Below are 20,338 nucleotides of genomic sequence, written 5' to 3' on the forward strand. Positions count from 1 at the left end.
TCTCTGGACCGTCGTGCTGAAGAAGCAGTATTAGTTTATATTACGTTTTTCGAAGAATTTATTGGGTCAAAAATAAGTCAATTCTTTTAACAACCTCACAGGCCATTGTACACAATGGAATTGGGATACAGAGAAGCATTGTTTACTCTTAACAAGAAGCACAGTAGGTTCACAAAGTCTATGGCATATGACAGAAAGTGCATACCAACATATAACAAATTTTTTATGAAGGAGAATCAGGGTTAGTAATGGGTAGACTTTTAATCTACGACGGACTCCTCTTCGTATACCTATTACACCTCTAAGCTAGAGTCAAAGCAAGCGGCAGTATTTAATAACAATGAATATGTATCGGTATGTGCTACATTTTTTAAAAATGATTAACGCCAAATGAGATGCCTGAACACAGTGATATGATACGATACAGGGCAGTAGTTGACTTTCAGTCTAAATACTGGTTCGATGCGGTTCTCTACGCTAGTATGTCCTATGTGAGCCTCTTCATATCGACATAACTACAGCAACCTTCATTCATTTCACACTGCTTACTGAAGTCAAATCTTGTTCTGCCTCAATAAATTTTGCCCCGCATACTTCCTTCCATTATAAAGTTCACGATTCCTTCATGCCTCGGGATGTATGCTATCAACAGATTCCTTCTTTTAGAGAAGGTTTTTCTTAAATTATTTCTTTTTTCCCTGGTTCGATTCATTATCCTCTCATTAGTTACCTGATCTAGCCATCTAATCTTCAGCATTCTATTCTAGCACCACACTTCAAAAGTTTCTATTCTTTTCTTGTCTGAACTTTACATCGTTTACGTTTTACCTGCGCACCAGAGTACAGTCCAGACAAATATCTCCCGAAAAGACTCTCTGACACTTAAATTTATGTTCATCTTTCAGATGCTAAACATTTTTTTCATAAACTTTTTCCTTGCTACTGTCCGCCCACATTTTATACCCTCACTACTTCCGTCATCGTCAGTTATCGTGCTTCCCGAATAGTAAGACTCATCTACCATTCTGAGTATCTCACTTACTATTTTTGTACTCTCAGAATCCCCAGCTTTATTTAACCTACTTGCTATTACTTCTGCTTTACGTTTTCTATTCTAATTCCTATTCTAATTCTCCCAGCATCGCCTAATTTAATGAATACACATTCCATTACTATCGTTTTAGTTTTGTTGATATTCATTTCATATCTTCTTTTAATACACTATCAATTATGTTCAGTAAGTTTTACAAGTTCTTGGAGGTCCCAAGTAGAATTACAATGTCATCAGTTCTTATTTCCTCTCCCTGCACTTCAGTTTCTTTTCCGGATTTCCCCTTGGTTTTCTTCACATCTCGCTCAGTGTACAAACTGAATAACATGGTGGTTTACATTTCCCCTGTTTCAGAAAGGGTTGCCTAATACTTTCTTTGAAACTCTCAACAGCCTCTGGTCCGTTCAACTTTTTCAGGTTGCATCTTTTTAACTTCTTGTCTTCCTGCAATTTCTTCAGTTTTAATGTGCAGTTCATAAGCAATAAAGTATGATCAGAGTCCACATTTACCCCTAGAGATGATATACAGTTATCTGGAATTGAAATCACTGTTTTGCCATTATAAAATCCATCTGAAATATTCCAGTGGCTATGGATCTCTTCCATTTATGCAAATTCCTTTTGTGGGTTTTAGCTCAAGCGTTAGTAGTCATTAAACTGTCGTATGTACAAAATTCAACCAGGGTGGTTTTTCTTTTATTTCTTTGCCCCAGAGTGAATTTTCTTACTATTTTCCTTCTCTTCCCTTCCTCCTCTCGAATTATAGTCCTCTACAACAATTAAATATGTCCCCCTTAGCGTTTTAAATAATTTTTATGATGTCTGCGGAATTATTAGCCATATCAGCTCTTATTACTTTGGTGAGTACAGGTCCCATTACCACCTTGCCTGTGAAAACAGACGTCATATAATGTAATGTAATATAATATAATATACAGTAAAATATTTTAAGACTCAGGCCCATACTGAACTCATGAATAGCTGCTTTTACAATTTTAACGACAGGCATTCTATGTCACCAAGAGAATAGGCTTTGCAAATGCAAAATCGTTTTTCACTGCAAGAAAGTCTTTGAAAATGTAAATATTACATGAAACAAAAGCGTCCCATTAGAAATATGAATAATAATAGGTGCTCTCATTTAAAGTAGGTCTTTAGAAACAGTCTTGCAAGAGTACTACAGTAGCTGATAGATTTTTGAAGATACGTTGATGTCACCTAAATAAGTGAACGAAGAAAGATACATAAACATAATATTTTGCCAATAAGGCAGACAAAATGCTATAATAATAATCTATGCACAAAACATATTTTGCCAATAAGGCAGTCATAACCAATGACATAATACTGTAATAATAAACTATTACTGACAACATACATAAATAACATGACTTGTTTCATACCTGAAACATTTTTGATCTGTATAATGAAAGTGTGTATCGGGCTGTTTCCATCATAAGGCATCTCCCAGCTAATATTGGCTGTTCTGCTCGAAAAATTAATCAAACGAACGTTAAATGGTGGTTCTGGGTTTTCTTGAACAATCAGATGGAATTCCATGCGGTCACTGCCATATTTATTGCTGGCTAAGCATCCGAATAAAGCCGAATCGTCTCGATGAACATGCTTTATCGTCAGTTTTGAGCGAAGCCCAAAATCCAGCTTTTCTTCCTTCACGTCCATTTTTACGTGATCCGGTTTAAGCAAGCGGTTTGCATGGTGCCATTTTATTTCTAGTGGTTTATCTCCGTCAGCTACGCAGTCCAGTATTGCAGTGCTGCCTTTTCTCGCAGTAACATTGTGAAATGCTGTGGAAAACCTTGCTGGCACTGAAACGGAAACAGATTTTTTTTTTTAAATTTGAGAATCACAGTGTCTGATCTCGATGATGTGTGTTCAAGTTACAATGATTAAATGTCAACGGCGAAAAATTAAGAAACTTACACATGTAAGTACTGACCATGTACGGTGATGTAGATTCCCTTATTGAGAGTAACTCCGATACCGCTATTGGCTTCGCAGACGTAATAGCCTTTATCTTCTAGAAGCACGTCTTGTATCCACAGACTGCCATTCTCAAGAACTCTATAACAGCAGCAGATGAAGAAAATGATATACTGTACATTAGTTGCAAAATACAAGTCTAGAGTAACTGTAAGACTTTGTTGTTATGTGTATAGAACGTGTTACTAATTACTAAATATTGTCAATAAATTCTGTGTGTATTTGAAAATGACATTCCTCAAAACCAAAGACGTTGACGGCAAAGTTCGTATTTTAAAGTTTTGTTACTCTACAAGAAACCTATCTTGTCTTAATGCGCGTGAAAATCTTGTCAGTTTCTCAGAAGAAATTTCCGCAAAGTTTATTGAAGCTGCAGTTGGGATACCCATGACCAACGTGTCTTTTAAGTGCCTGTTATTCTGTTATGGCAATGCCTCACAACAAAATTAGGTAGATCAGAAATACCTTCAAAGTGTATAAACTGATTTCCTTGTAGGCCTACCAGTGCAAGGGCAGCAAGACCAGGAAGTGATAGTAGGAGGATGACTTTTGATCCTAGGTTTTTCACTTAATACTGTTTCTTACAAGTTGGTAAGCTTGCATTTGCAAGATAATTTGGGTCTGTCTTCAGGTGTCTGCCAGTTTAGGATTTACAACATTTTCGTGACACTTTCGCTTGGATCAAATAAATCTCTCACCATTCATACTGGATTTCTTCGAATGCTTTCAGTGTCCTCTGATTTATTTGATACTGGTTTCACACACTTGAGCAAAATTCTAGGAGGGTCGCACATGTGTTTAATAAGCTATCTTCCTTGCAGGCTGCTAGCATTTTCCAAATATGCTACCAATGAATGCACTTACCACCTTATGTCCCCACAAATTGTTACTCCTATTCCTTGTACTTGTTGACTGATTTAATTTGTGACTTACTGATGCTGTAGCCGCAGCATAGTAATTTTCTGTGCTTTGTGAAATGCACATTTTTACATTTTTGTACATTTGAAGCAAACTGTCAATCTTTTGCACCACGGTGAAACATTATCAATGTAAGTTCAGACATTTGTGCGACTCAGTACTTCATTATAAATAACTGAATCATCCGCGAAACATCTGCGTTTGGTGTTAATATTGTCCCCATGCTTCGTTTTACACATGAGTATGATATGAGACGCACCTTATTGCTCTTTGACATTTTCAGGCCTTTCAACTGGCATAGTTGTAGTTCGAAACCAGAGTAAGTTCTCCAGAGCATTCGACATTTAAATGCTTCTGTCTTCTGCGCTGGTGGACATTTCGTAAAATTTATTCTCACTTTCTGGACTGGACCCTGTTATCGGCGATTTTATTCGTTACACGGTTTGCCATTATGGCACACTGTGATCTTATTTTAACTGGTTTCCTTCCTACTCACTCACAGTAGTTCTCCCATCGCATATTCTCATTTCGAGAGTTATCCAGTATTACTTCCGGAAAACCATCAGAAGATGAACCAGAAAAAGGTTAGAAAACCGGTTTATGGAATAATAAATAACTATTCAAAAAAGTGACTGGTTTCAGTTTTATGTATTTACTTTCACGTTTTGTCTTCAAATAAACGACTTTAGCATCTTAAGCCGATTATATTAGATAAATGCTGACTCATAAGGATGCAAAAAGATCTTAGACCTCCCTCTCAAGCATTATAATATTATTTTTGCTATAATCTTTCTTATGATTCACAGTTATTCCAAAATATTCAAATATACAAGAAGTGAATGCTATACTACTGCAGTACTATGAGCCACATGTTTGTTGGAAGCCTTTTATATCCTTATCTGTGATTAGACGAACTATGGTTAACGAGAAACATAATACTGACAAAGCTACTACTATATACTTGTATTCAACTAGAAAAAAAACATTTCTTTGCTTGTTTATTTTTTTCACTTACTTGAAATTTTCTGTTCTGTGTATATCTTGGAACGGAGACACAGGAATTGGTGATTCCTTTTTCCACTGAATGCGTGGCGTGGGAGAACCATCAGCTGCGCAGTCCACCATAAGACTGCTACCAAGCACTACCTCTGTGTCGTTGGGCTCTGTTTGCCACGACGGAGGTACTGTGAAAGTGACGCAGAGTGGTTTAGAAAAGAACGGTGTACTTACTACAGGTAGCAGACAATATTTACATATTGTTGGTGAAAAATAATGCTCTGACACTCTTTCCTACGACACTGCTTGCAGTAAGAGATTTTGGTAGTTTCGAACAGAGTGTGAATTTTTTTTACTTTGAATTATGCATTTTTCAAGGTACTGACTAAAATCAAAAGTAGAACTGCATTGTTAGTATAACATCTAGGTGACAACACGCCCGATAGCTGTTAGTATGATAAAGGAAGAACGAGACACATTAATGATCTGACAACCCCGGCGTTGAGCGCCCTTAAGTTCCTCCACCTTCGACACATTAATGACGAAATATCTTTCGAGAATACAGGAGAAATGTACGCAGATTTGTTGACTGCACTCGGTAGTTAAATGGGAATTAGTTAAATAAATAACATAATTACAATTCACTGGAAGATTTAACAAAGTTGTATTTTCACGACCATTGAGAAGATATCCATATGCTTACCATCATGTTATGAAAATAAATTCGAAGTTTGGATGTAGGTATTAACTTTCACCGATCGTAGTTCATGAAAGCTTTAACACGTGCGAGGAGCCAGTGTTGGTGGCTCGACGTGGACTTTGACTCTCTCTGAAAGTGGTACAGACAAATTCGCGACAGGGAATGCATCTATTATTAAGGACAAGGAAATGCTGCGAAATCAGATGCTAGTCGTGATACAGCCGACAGTGTTCGTTAGGGAACATGCAGATATCAATGCAGAGAGTAGCCAATTGTTGTATTTACCAACCCAAATCAGGAAGAAGGTGCTAATGAAGGTATTCCTCTGCGGATCCCTTACAAACAATAGTTCGCACTCAAAATGTTACCTACTGATTAGGTAAAGTGGTGTAATGTATCATGTATTATGATCGATTTTTATGTATTACGTGTTATTTAGCCCCATGCGGGGATCTTTAACAGTAATATTATTGTTGTTGTTGTTGTTGTGGTCTTCAGTCCTGAGACTGGTTTGATGCAGCTCTCCATGCTACTCTATCCTGTGCAAGCTGTTTCATCTCCCAGTACCTACTGCAACCTACATCCTTCTGAATCTGCTTAGTGTATTCATCTCTTGGTCTCCCTCTACAATTTTTACCCTCCACGTTGCCCTCCAATACTAAATTGGTGATTCCTTGATGCCTCAGAACATGTCCTACCAACCGATCCCTTCTTCTGGTCAAGTTGTGCCACAAGCTTCTCTTCTCCCCAATCCTATTCAATACTTCCTCATTAGTTATGTGGTCTACCCATCTAATCTTTAGCATTCTTCTGTAGCACCACATTTCGAAAGCTTCTATTCTCTTCTTGTCCAAACTATTTATCGTCCATGTTTCACTTCCATACATGGCTACACTCCATACGAATACTTTCAGAAATGACTTCCTGACATTTAAATCAATACTGGATGTTAACAAATGCCTCTTCTTCAGAAACGCTTTCCTTGCCATTGCCAGCCTACATTTTATATCCTCTCTACTTCGACCATCATCAGTTATTTTGCTCCCCAAATAGCAAAACTCCTTTACTACTTTAAGTGCCTCATTTCCTAATCTAATTCCCTCAGCATCACCCGACTTAATTAGACTACATTCCATTATCCTTGTTTTGCTTTTGTTGATGTTCATCTTATATCCTCCTTTCAAGACACTGTCCATTCCATTCAACTGCTCTTCCAAGTCCTTTGCTGTCTCTGACAGAATTACAATGTCATCGGCGAACCTCAAAGTTTTTATTTCTTCTCCATGAATTTTAATACCTACTCCGAATTTTTCTTTTGTTTCCTTTACTGCTTGCTCAATATACAGATTGAACAACATCGGGGAGAGGCTACAACCCTGTCTTACTCCTTTCCCAACCACTGCTTCCCTTTCATGTCCCTCGACTCTTATAACTGCCATCTGGTTTCTGTACAGATTGTAAATAGCCTTTCGCTCCCTGTATTTTACCCCTGCCACCTTTAGAATTTGAAAGAGAGTATTCCAGTCAACATTGTCAAAAGCTTTCTCTAAGTCTACAAATGCTAGAAACGTAGGTTTGCCTTTCCTTAATCTTTCTTCTAAGATAAGCCGTAAGGTCAGTATTGCCTCCCGTGTTCCAGTGTTTCTACGGAATCCAAACTGATCGTAATATTATTATGTCACGATAATTATGCACATAACATAGAAAATAAACATTGTCAATTCGCATTTATGAGAGCTCAGCGCTCTTTGCCTTGGGGCGTTTACTCATTGAGGTGGAAATTTACCAAGATGAAACTGTAATTGGAATACATCTGTATCCGGTACGAGTACAACTTAGCCGTCATATTTTGAAACGTCACGTTAAGTGATATACTAGTCTGCTACCACATAATCATATGGTTTTGTTTGTCATACAATTACATTTGTTAGTGCCAGTACCGATTTTTTATAGGCCCCACTACGCTTTTTGGAAAATCATTCCCAAATATAAAGTGCATTTTTCGTGTACTATCATCTCAAGCGTTATGCTTGCGATGTGCGAGCTGCTGCATTATTCTGCTGACTTTAATATAAACATGCGCATATCTGTAATTAATGATGTATCTTACTCTACAGACACTGGCGAATTTCTGTACAACTGTTACTTACAGTTATTACACTTCTGACTTGAATGACGATTAGTGTGTTTCGCTCTAGGAAGTTCTGCCTTACCGTTTATGAAAGATATATATTTATATACCTCGTTGGTACTTATCGCTTATTAATTATTGCTGCTGTTGTGGAAACTCCATGTATGTGGGTCAGATATTTTTGTTCTGGCGTCATGTTTTTTGAGGAACTTTCAGTAGTTCTAATGGAATATAGGTCTGTCATGTTTCCTCTCTCTCTCTCTCTCTCTCTCTCTTTCTCTCTCAAATACACACACACACACACACACACACACACACACACACACACACACACACAAAAACAAACATTACGTTAGGATTTTTGTTTCTCAGAAAAGAGCATTTACCAGAAGCCCTAGGATGAGGAGAGCGTATATAACTACGCTGATTAGACCGCCACTTGTTGCCACCCTATGTTGGTTATCCATTGGTGTGTTAGATCGTTGTTTTTCAAAGTAATTCTGTACAAGAAGTAAGTACTAGTTTAGAGTTTATATACCTGCATATGCTATATGCCAATTGTAGTTATTGTTTAACACCTAATTTTACTCTGGACAAACAGACGGATTGTATTGTCGATACACTATGACTCACTAAATGCAGTAAGGAAGAGTATCTTATTAAAATCAGCTGCTTCACACTGCAAATGACGACGAAGATCCAGAAACTACGATGTAGAAATTTGTCAGACCTGACAGTTACATATATGAAATGTATGTGAAAACATTCTGGTGCCTAGCTAAAGTCCGAAATTCCGACTGTATCATTACTACGATTAATACAACTGTACACTGCACTTGCACTGACCATGTTTTAGTAGCAATAAAATACTTTTAATTTATATTTAGATCCCAGAAAGATATGATTATCCAGCATCTGTTGCATCTGTCCAGTAGAAACGTTCGGTAGGCGTGACGCTTAAAAACATGGCGGCCAATGTTGCTTGCTGCTGGCGCCCAGAGCGCAGTAACGCATAAACAGCTTCTCCGTGTTGATTACATACCTCTTTGGTTACGACTAGATTCATTTGCGTAGTCTAAGCATTGCCAACAGTCGCCATTAAGGAATTTTCATTGCATGGTGACTTGGTCTAACAGCTGTGAGTTAATTATCAGAGAAATTTCATCGAACGCATAGGGAAAAGTTACTGCTTATTCAGGAATATAATTTGTTCACTATTCAAAAGATAAGCTGGCGCTCTGATCGCGTAAGCCAAAGCCTTATAATTCTTAGATACTTCGGTGATTCATAGAGCGTGAGAATCGATGAAGAATGGATGTATAGTTGGAACCTGCACTCACGGTTATAATTCTTTTGGAAAATATTTTTATCTTTACGAAATTTTCTTTACCTACGACAATAAGACGACTGCCAACCACTTTCCATCGAATATGCTGCAGTAGCACACGAACGGAATGTGGGCGGCCTTTAAATAGCGATTAACGCATTTGGAGAGTTTCCAATTTCTGATCGCAATTGCGAAAAGAACGCCGAAAATACTGCGAGACTTCTTTAGTAATTCGAGAAAGCTTGAAGTATAAGGGGCGATTGAAAAGTGTCCGTTCGAAGGTCGTACAGTCCAGAATCGGTATGCTAATCATGCAAAACCGCCCTGAGAATAGAGGCAATCTTTCCGCCGAAGCACCACGTTGAAGATGCCCGCTCGGTGAAAAACTGTGTCCCGCTGCATGAAGAAATCCGTAGCTACCTACTGCATATCCTCTTCCGACAGGAATCGTCGAACTTCAAGGCTGTTCTTAAGGTATCGAAGCGTAACAATCGCATGGCGAAAGATCAGGATTATGGGGTGGGCGCTCGAGTATCTCGCACTTGAGTTGACGTAACTTCTGCGTTACAACATATACGGCTTGAGATCGAGCGTTATCATGAAGTAGCAGGACGGAATTTGGTGCACATTTCCACAACGGTGGTTTACTACAGGCATGTTGCCCCAAAGACACTCTTCATTCTCCGATGGATGTCTGCCGGCGTTTGTCCTTCGGCAGCCGAGAAAAGAATAGCAACAAGTTGGTACTGTTTAGACGCATTTATAATAGCGTCATCATAGTTCACGTTTCAGAATTTACAACACGCACGTTGGAAAGACACGAATGCCCCACCAAACACTTACGTACATATCGCTGCTTATATACCCGCATCGGAGTCATGTTACGTTGCAAATGGCCGGCAGTAACACCCTCAAACGGAAACTTTTTGATTGCTCGTTATATAATTGCTATTGTCATTTCGAGGAACAGAAATACACGAAAGAACACAATAACTTTTTTTCACGTGTGCTGTAACTGAAGAAAATGTCACTCCCCCACTGATTAGCTGCTATTTTCAGCCCTAAGAATTTAATTACTCAGACTTTTCACAACATTTCACTTTGCGTTAGATTGGTTTTTTCAGTTAACTTTCAAACAGTTGAAGAAAGAAGGTCAGGAGAATATTTCAATGGCTGGATTTCCAGAGAGCATTAAGATATCTACCGAGGATAATCACTATTACATGCGAGAGTTAGTCAATGTTTTAAATATCACCTGTAAAAGTGTCAAGCTGTGACCATGAAAACTGATGATGGATTTAGATTTCATCTCCATACTGATCCTGGCTACAGCGCCACTGAGTTTTCAAAACCAGAAAATGGGATGTTGCGGCACACACCAAGGCTAACTGCACTTAGTCACTATGGCGGTGACGTCAATTGGTATTTTATGTAGTGTTGCATTATGAAATAATGTATGCATTGTGTATGTAGTTTGTGCAGTGACTGGAAGTGAGCAGTGTATGAACAGTGTTGCACTAGATTTTTACAATATTACATAACGCCTTTGTGAAACAGTATTGTACACTGGGGAAAAATCGAATGAGGGAGCACGGTTTTGAACAGAGTGATCTTGTATTTGCGAGAGTGGAGGCTCCAGTCTCCGTTTGACTATCCTGATTTAAGTTTTCTTAAATTTCATAAATTACTTGAGGCAAATGCTAGGATGGTTCGCACTATAAGACCACAGACTACCTTTTCCATCCTTGTCAAACTAGACTTTTGGTATGTAAATGCCTGTATGTATGAATGACGTTTTTTTTGTTGTTCTTAAATTGCGTTTCCAAGACAGTTCCAGCATCCTTGTAAAACTGATTTACTCGTTTACAGAATTATTATTACTACTGCCAAAAATGAACTGAAACGTGAATCATACAAAAGCACACCTAAGAAATAACTCAGTGGACAATATCTTACTGATTTCTGTATTGAAGACTAAATATGAATGTGTTATAGAGTGTATAATTATTTATAAAATGAAACACGTGAATATCCAGGCTGGAATAATGATAATATGAAAAGAATAGATTGCTAATCACCATACAGCGGAGATGCTGTGTCGCAGATAGGCGCAACAAAAAGACTGTCAAACAAGTTACCCAATGTTCATCCTTCTTTCCTACGTTTCACTTATCTTACTTGTTTGACTGTCTTTTTGTTCTGCCTATCTGCGACTAACATCTCTGCTGTATGGTGAGTAGCAACCTATCTTTTTCATAATACTGTATTTATAAAATGAGTGTGTTTTCCGTTGTTTCCCGTTATGTATGTGAAAATTCTGAATGCTAAATAAATATTATGACAGAAAAAGTCTTTAGTATTATACATGGGGTCTCACCATGTCCGTCAGAGGCTGGTATAAAAATTTCAAACTAATATCTTTAAGATATTGCCAAGTTAATGTATTTACGCTCAATTTGTATGAAAATAAGATGAATTCATGTAATCCATTGAAACAGTCTTTCATGATAGAGAGGGATTAAAAGTGAAAAATTTTAATGTCTCTTAAATTTCAACCTAAGAAAAAGGTACGCTTACTGGGTTAGCTGAAAAATCTGGCTGCGGGTACAAACATAGTAAAACCGTGAAAAATAAATTTTGGAATGGTTTCTTCATTGCTATGTACAGTGCAGTTGATGAACATTCTTCCTAGGAGTATTCTAGCGATATCAACAGACTGCCAACTATTGATATAATTTTTATGGAAAATATTTCGCAATAGCGACTGTTTAAGATAGTGTATGCCATTTGTTACAAACAAAGGCATGTAAGTTAGGTTTTAACGTCCCGCAGATACAAAAGCAACTGGTGTTGGCGCCAGATCGGTTCGACAAAGTGAGGCGAGTAAATCGATCGTCACCTTATTAACCTATTCGCCTGATGTGGCTTACGGAAGGCACGGATAGTCTAAATCTTGACGAGGAGTTGGTGGGGAAATAAACTTTGCTGTTCAGTTAGTTGGTCTGGTAAGTACAATCAACTTTCAAGGGACATTAACCACTTCTCCACTTTTCTTGCTTTTCATAATCATGAAGTAAATTGAACAAATAATTTTGTACCGAAGATAAATACTTACAATTCTTCCTAGAATTCTAAGTATTTATCTTAGGAACAAAACTTCAAACGAAGTATCCTCTGGAAGTAGACTGATTATTGCGTCAAATGTGAAATATCTTATCCGTATACTATCTCAAGTACAAGGCTAATATTGTGCTGGAGGGCATTAATCAGTTATAAGTTAAAATACTCTTTACAGTGATGTGCTTACCGTTTACTATGATCGGTACCGTGTAGTTCGTGATGGCTGCCGCATTCGACGCCTGACAAGTATAATTTCCAGAATGATTCACAGCGAGGCCGTTGAAGCTCAGTGTGCTCGAGTAATCGTCTATTGTCTTTTCTGTGATTCCTTGCCCATGAGGAATTGCCTTTCCATCTTTCAGCCAACGAATGGACACTGGGAAATCTCCTTTACTGATAATACATGTCAGATGGATTCTCATTCCTCGCTGAAGGTTAGACTTGACCAATATGGGATCTATCTCCGGCGCCTCTGAAAGAGAATGGTCGTTACGATTACATCTATATTACAGATTCGTGTTGTACAGCGTGAGATTCAGTTACACAAAGTTGGTCAATCATATTTGCATACACGCTAATTTGGTGCCGTCATGTTTGATATACCATGTAGTCAGCTTACCCATAACTTGAACATTCATCTTCCTTCTGGCGGTGTCTCCATCTGGGTTGCTGGCCACGCAGACATACCCGCCCTCATCGTCCACTTTACGGATGTCTCTGATCAGAAGCGTTCCATTTGAAAACACCGTTTGGCGGTGAGTATCAATAAGAGGTCTTCCTGAAACAAATACTTTAAATGAGAAAACAACTGACTTCCGAGAGAGGCATAGTATATATGTAATAGGAGATGACTACAGTTATAGGAAGAAATTTTTCCTTGACAAAATGATGTTTGTGACAGATACGTGTACATTATTTAGCTATCTGAAGGTCAGTGTTGATGAAAGACTATTTGTACTAATTTAAAATCTGTGGGTAAAGAGCGGCGCGCTGTATCTTTACGAGCCAACTCTTCCCCATAAGGAGCAAGGCAATTAATGAAATATTAAAAAATAGTAGTGCTAAAATTAAATGTCTGAGCCGATAAACTTAAATGTTTGAGCTGTGATAAACTGGGTATTTGGTGCGACAAATTAAATTTAACATTATAAGTAACCCTTCCTTACTGAACGTACTATGTTGTCCTATTAGAAGAAATTGTCTGGTATTGCCGAATCTTGTAATAATTTGGTTCAATTGGAATCACTACTTTACGTTTTGGGACACATAAGAGCTTTTCCACTTTCTTCTGCAACTAATAAACTCGATAAGCAGAATATGGTGGTTGATGCTGGCGCTGAACGAATGATCTGCACCGCACAGGTACCGTCTACGAAGCTCAATACTTACTGGTGTCCGAAAATACACCACTACATTCATATGTTGTAAATTTATCACATATCTCAATAATCCATGACCAAATCGGGTAAGTCTTTATCACTTACGACGTCCGCCACATCGACGATTAGCATCTGTTTGACCGTACATTCAAATTATTTCATATAATGTGGCAATGACTGAATAAAGTTAAGTAAACCTTTTTATCATCCATGTAATAAAGTGAACTAATATTTCATACGTTGTAGTTCCTATCAACCATCTCCCAGTCAAAGATCTATGTTATGACCACATGATTGTAATTTCATCAGGTCATAACAGTCATGCCTAGAAACAGTCATAATCCTGGCTCTCGACCCATGTGCTCTAATACCCTAGTTGCAAGTTTTCTAAGCCATTGGGATCAATTTCAAAACACAAAATTTTTTGTTATACCAGGAACAAAACCGATGACTACCCCTTACACTCAATCTCCACCAGAGAGTTTCAGATGACCTTATCTTTGATTTGAATGCCTTTCTTTGAAGGTTCAACAAATCTCAGACGTCCACTTGGGGAAGTGCCCCCGTAGCTTTCGTGATCGCCCATTCCCAGCTGCAAGCGCTGAAGGGCGGTCCGGCAGTGACAAACCCTAAGTGCTTACCTCTGTGGTCAGCAGATTCTGAGCTCTCTCTGTGTCCAGTATCCCAGTCAGGCAAACAAAACCTCCTTTAATGTATACCGATACGCAATATCTTCATGTGTCACAGCACAAACGCAAACATTCCTAGCAGCAGCCTAGAGCCGCCGAAGAGTCGAGAAAAGTGCATCGCACACGGTGCACAGTAATATATTGCTAGGCTCTATGGTGATAATACGACAATCAACAACCGTTCAGTCGCAACAACTCACCATCTTTCTCCCAGTAAATGCTGCTGATGGGGTAACCCGTGACATAGCAGTTGAAGGTGACAGTCGTTCCGGCAACCACTCTCTTGTCCTGCATTGGTTTGATATACGGTGGGCCAAGCACATGCAGGTACGCCTATTTCGTAAGAATCAAAGACATATAATGAAAAAATATTTCTTCATATACATACGAAAAGATTAATTTTAATCCATAGCAATTAGTAGTGATGATAACAGAAAATAAGTGTTAAGTGCATCAAAAATGTTGTTATACTAGCTTTATTCATTAACATTTTCTCAGTATATATAAAAAACAGACGCTTCAGTCAAACGACTTATTTGGCAGCACTGGAAACAGCACTTTACGTTGGGAATGAAAAAACGGGTGTGATGCCATCTGGCCAACGAACCTTTATCATTTCAGTCGAAATGTCGTCGTGGACCGGTGAATGACGCACTGTTGCCGTGAAGGCGTTTCACAAAAACAGCTGCAACTACGGGGCCGTGTTGCGTATATATCGTGCTCATTACAATCTTGCACGTCATCTCCCAGTCCCGACGGCACGTGCCATCAGAGAGTGGGTACAGAACTTGGAAGAAACGGGTGATACTGTGCGAAAGAGGGTTAGAAGTGCAAAACATGTGCGCCACCAGAGAAAGTTGCAAGAGTGGTAGGAGCCTTCCATCGAAGTCCCAGGCGTTATCAAGCATGCGCTGCAACTTAACATATCAGTTCGCAGTTTACGGCTAATATTGCACAAGGAACTGCAGTACTACTTATACATTTTTTAGGTAGTGCTAAAACTGAATGCGGACGACTTCCCAAAGAGACTACGCTTTTCCCGGGAATGGAACTCATGAACGATAACCCAGGCCTGTGCGACAGGCTGGTCATGAGCGATGAGGTCAGATTTTATGTGTCGGGCTTTGTTAATAAACAAAACTGTAGACACTGGTCACGTGAAAATTCAGAAATGCTTCATGAAACGCCACTTCACAGTCAGAAAGTGGTAATGTGGTGCGGCGTATCATCGTTTGGAATCATAGGTCCTTATTATTTTGAAGACGACCGCGTTAAAGCTGTTGCTGTAATCACAGAACATTAGGTTCGCGTGTTGTCATTTCCTAGTGCGACATTTCGCCAATCTTCCTGTAGCTGTAGACATTCTTCCGACAAGACGGGACCACATACCATACGTGGCTGCATTCCATTAAAGCGCAACAAAATATCTTTCCTGGTCATCTCATCTCCAAGAAAGGGGACATTTCTTGACCTCAAAGGTCCCTTGAGCTTTCAGAGTGTGATTTCTTCCCGTGGAGTCATTTGAAAACTCAGATCTTCCTTTGTGAACCACCAGACACAATCAACTAACTGATAAAACAAATTCGAGAAGAAGTTAATCGAATTCCAGTGCCAGACCTGCAAGATGTGATGTCTAACATACGTAAAAGACTTGAAATGTTTGTTAAGGAAAATGGCGGCCATCTATGTGATATTATTTGCAAGTGATGGGTATCTTAAACAGCAAGCATTGTAAATTTGTGTTGTATTTGTTGCTGTGAATAAATTTGTATCGCTGGTGGAGGTTTCAAAATCGCCCGTTTCACTAGCGCACCTGTTAGTTTTGTATTTCAGTATTTTCGGCTAGTATTATAGTGACCCTATTACCTATATACATTAAATGCTGTCCATTTTTCTATACATCAGAAAAATTTACAAATTTTATAATTTATAAATATTTTGTCCTATTTCGAAACCTTCAGATATGAAAAGAATGATTGTCTCGAAAATAAAACATGATGTATGTGGAAGAGGTCATTGTCCATCATATCACGCAATTAGGCTTTTCTTGTTCCATTCGCGTATGGTTCGCAGGAAAAATGATTATGATTGCCTCACAGCGCTGGGATTAATCTCATTTTGCCTTCGCTTCCTGTATATTTTGGATATTCCATGTTCCTTACCTAATACTGTTTCTTGGCAATTCTAAGGTAGTCTTTCGTGGGATAACTGGCGTCTACCTTTAAGTTCAGGTTCTTTCAGCATGTCAGCAACACTCTCCTACGGACCACAACTGTGACCAATCGCGATATCGTTATTTGTACCCACAGTTAGTCCTATTTAGTGAGGGTCCCCTATTTTCCCAGTATCCTGCCAATGAATGGATGTCTGACAGCTGCTGTACCTACGATTGAACCTATGTGCCCATTCCATTTCGTACTCCCATCAATTGTTACATCCAGGTATTTGTATGAACTGAGTTATTACATTTGTCTCATTCATCTGGAGTCACAGAACCCTACTTTTCTGTGTTTTGTGAAGTGCACTATTTTGAAATTGTGACGATTTAGAGCAAGTTGCTAATCTTTGCGAGACTTTGAACTCCTATCAAGAAATGGCTGAAAGTATTTTTAAAACAGCGTTCATTATAGATAACAGCATCATCTACGGATAGTCTGATGGTCCTATTAATGTTGTCTGCCATGTCACTGATAGAAAGCGTCAGAGCAAACTTGCCTGTGCTACAATTGAAGTAACTTCTACGTCTGTCAACCACTCTCCATCCAAGATAAAATGCTACATCCTTCTTACTAAATCTTTAGGCTAGTCACAAATCTGAATTGATACCCCATACAACAATACTTAAGTTAGTAGGTGTTGATGTGGTACTGTGCCAAATAGTTTTCGTAAGTCAAGGAATGCTGCATATACCTGACTGCCTTGATTTATAACTTTCATAATGCCATTTGGAAAATGAGCGAGTTGGGTTTCGCAAAAATATGTTTTCGGAATCAATTCTGATTGGTATGGTGGAGGTTTTCCGTTTAAGATAGCTCACTATGTTTGATCTTAGACCATGTTCTCTCGTACTGGAACAGATCTATGTCAGTGAGAACAATGGAGGCTGTCGCTTGCTTGAATCATAAATATGTGTCTGTGTGACGCTAAATGTTATTATTTGTACATAAAGAAAAGTATTGTCTTCTCAATAACCTACTCATGGCACTTTTGTTGCCTATTGTAAGTTTCAGAACTCAAATTAATAATCATATTATTTAATTTAATAATTTAGACACTGGACTCGCATTCGGGAGGACGACGGTTCAATCCCGCGTCCGGACATCCTGATTTAGGTTTTCCGTGATTTCCCTAAATCACTCCAGGCAAATGCCGGGATTGTTCCTTTCAAAGGGTACGGCCGACTTCCTTCCCCGTCCTTCCCCAATACGATGAGACCGATGACCTCGCTGTCTGGTCTCCTTCCCCAAAACAACTAACAACAACAATTTAATAAGGTTGAACCTCACATTTCTGGTGCACCCATGTGCCACCACAATAAAATATAAACAATGAATTGTTGAGGGAGTGTGTTGAGAATAGCGGTGGATTTAAGTTTGCAAAGTAATGACAAGTTTCATTAACTAGCTGATAAATCTTACACAAATATAACAAAGACAAATCAGAAAGGGAATGGTGTTTGATTGGCAAAGCTTACATTGGGGTGGATGCTGTACAAATACTCCCCTGAACTAATCCCTTTTGCAACGCAATCTGACTACGTTTACATGAATCCACTGCGAGGCCCAACTCAATTCAAATGGAATCAACTACGACAAAGTATACCTCAGAGTATGCTTCATCTGAGGACAGGGAGCTGTGAATATCATTTAAGGGGGGTAGGACGTCAAACGGACCGACTTGGAGCAGGAGAGTCACCACAGGACATTTTAATTTCTACTGTCTATACTTCTAGAAATAAATTCATAAAACTTTGTCATCATGACCAGGAAGGATTGAGGACTCACACTCATCGCAGTGGAAGTTCAAAAACGTAGCAAAATACCTGTTCTTACATTTGAAATTTCATAATTTTTTCACTTATTACTGACTGCATTTGTTGCTATAGGTACACTTTCTTCCTAAGTAAGAGAGATTCTTCGATGAATTTTTCATAGCATACAAACAGTAGTTACAGGTGTATGAAACTCTAGAATTTTCCAAATCTATCAAATAACTGTGGAAAAAATTGAGATAGTTAACTATAAAACTTGAGTTTTTTTCTAAACATGAAGTTTAAAATGTAACAGTTCATTCATTTTTTCATAAATTAAATAGCTTATAAAGTTTCATACACCTGTAACTATGGTTTGTATGCTGTGCAAAAGTCATCGAAGAATCTCTCTCACTTAGGAAGAAAAGTGTACCTATAGCAACAAATTCAGCCAGTAGTAAGTGAAAAAATGATGAAATTTCAAATGTAAAAAAAATGTGTTTTGTTACGTTTTTGAGGTTCCAATGCTATGAGTATGAATCCCGAATCATTCCTGGTCATGCTGTTAAAGTGTTATGAATTTATTTGTAAAAGTATAGACAGTGGAAATTAAAATGTCCTGTGGTGCCTCTCCTGCTCCAAGTCGGCCCGTTTGACGTCCTACCCCCCTTAACAATCCTATCCAAAGGCAGCAATACTGTACCCTTTCACCTTGTTTCAAGCGGTTGGGGAATTTCTACTCTGATCAAGGCCCTGAGAAAATTGCATCTTTTTCTGTCGTAACGCGGACACCAAAGTATCATATGGCTGAGGTCTGGAATCTCAGCTGGATGTACTTCATAGCACAGAGATAGCTAAGGTTTCGTCCTATAAAGATGTGAGGGATAACAGCTGTGACCCAGGGGATGCACGTTTTATTACTGATATGGCGTCTAATTATCTTTACTTGCGGGACCAGGTGTTTTGCGGAATGCTCGGCGGTGTTGCAGCTTAATGTTCTCCTTTGGACTGCTGTGAGACCTGCTACATCTGTGACCATTCTCGAAAGATTTGCTTATTTATACTGGCAACGAAAACCGGATGTGGAAGACAAACGTTGTAAGGATGGCCACCAATCACATTTTGTTTCGCCAGATGGTCCAACAAGTCTTACATGAGATACCAGACTGGCCCTTGACCTATAATAAGTGAATTCATTTATGTTGGCTTCCAAACTGGTAGGTTAACTTAATTACATCAAACACACGGCGGTTAGTGTTATAATTCTATTGCTGTTTTTCTAGGTTTTCCAGAGAACTCCTGGAATCCGTGACAAGATGTATGTCGTCGAATTGATTTGCCCATATCCAAGGGCCTCCTTAATTGCAAGAACTTCGCCACTGAAGATGCTGGCTTCTGTTGAAAATTAAACACAGCTTAAGATAGGGGACCGCTGCAGCAGTAAGTAAAAAGGGTGTCCTCTCCTGTTTTGGAGCCGTCTGTGAATACTGTGACCGATGACGGCCACACTGGTGCAATCAGATGGAAGTTACCAATTGGAAAAGTGAATGATGAATCCAACCCCCCGGGTTGGTAGAAGATTTGAGGCTGGTAGTTCAGTACTTCGTAAGTCAAGTCAAATACAGGAAACTGAGAGTCTTTCAGTACGAAGGTATGCAGTCTGCCTGTTAACTTGAACTAGTGGAGACGCCATCCTCCCTCGAATGTTATCGTCGTACCCAATGCCCTAAATGAAGCAGTTCAGTTTACGAAGGAGAGGGTTAACTGTATGTGCTGCTCTGGTAAGAATGAGTCTCTGAGTCAAGAAATTCCTCCTCAATTCTAGGGCCTTCACCAAAAGCTCATTAGCAGGCGTGAAATTCATTGCCCCAAGGCAGATTCGTATAGGACGGTACTGCAGAGTAGCGCTCTTGCGTAGTAGAAATGTAGAGCATATCCTTATAAAGTTCAGCCATTATCCAATATAGAACAAAACATGCTACTGTACAGAGTGAGTAGGACTGGAACATCGGTTCCCCACTATACGCGGGATAACGCTAGTAAGACATTCAGT

General features: G+C 38.9%; 1 protein-coding gene across 1 annotated transcript in view; it reads right to left on the bottom strand.

Moving 5' to 3' along the window:
• The window catches only part of LOC124775446 (Down syndrome cell adhesion molecule homolog), a 144,484-nt gene extending 141,352 nt beyond the window's left edge, over nt 1-3,132 (bottom strand). The window contains exons 1-2 of the mRNA XM_047250279.1: nt 2,996-3,132; nt 2,455-2,880 (exon numbers count right to left, since the gene is read on the bottom strand). Coding sequence (XP_047106235.1) covers nt 2,455-2,880; nt 2,996-3,014 — 445 coding nt within the window. The 5' untranslated portion in view covers nt 3,015-3,132. The remainder of the gene's footprint in view (nt 1-2,454; nt 2,881-2,995) is intronic.
• Nucleotides 3,133-20,338: the final 17,206 nt, after the last annotated feature.

This window comes from Schistocerca piceifrons, chromosome 2, assembly GCF_021461385.2.
Source record: "Schistocerca piceifrons isolate TAMUIC-IGC-003096 chromosome 2, iqSchPice1.1, whole genome shotgun sequence".
Taxonomy (NCBI): Eukaryota; Metazoa; Arthropoda; class Insecta; order Orthoptera; family Acrididae; genus Schistocerca; species Schistocerca piceifrons.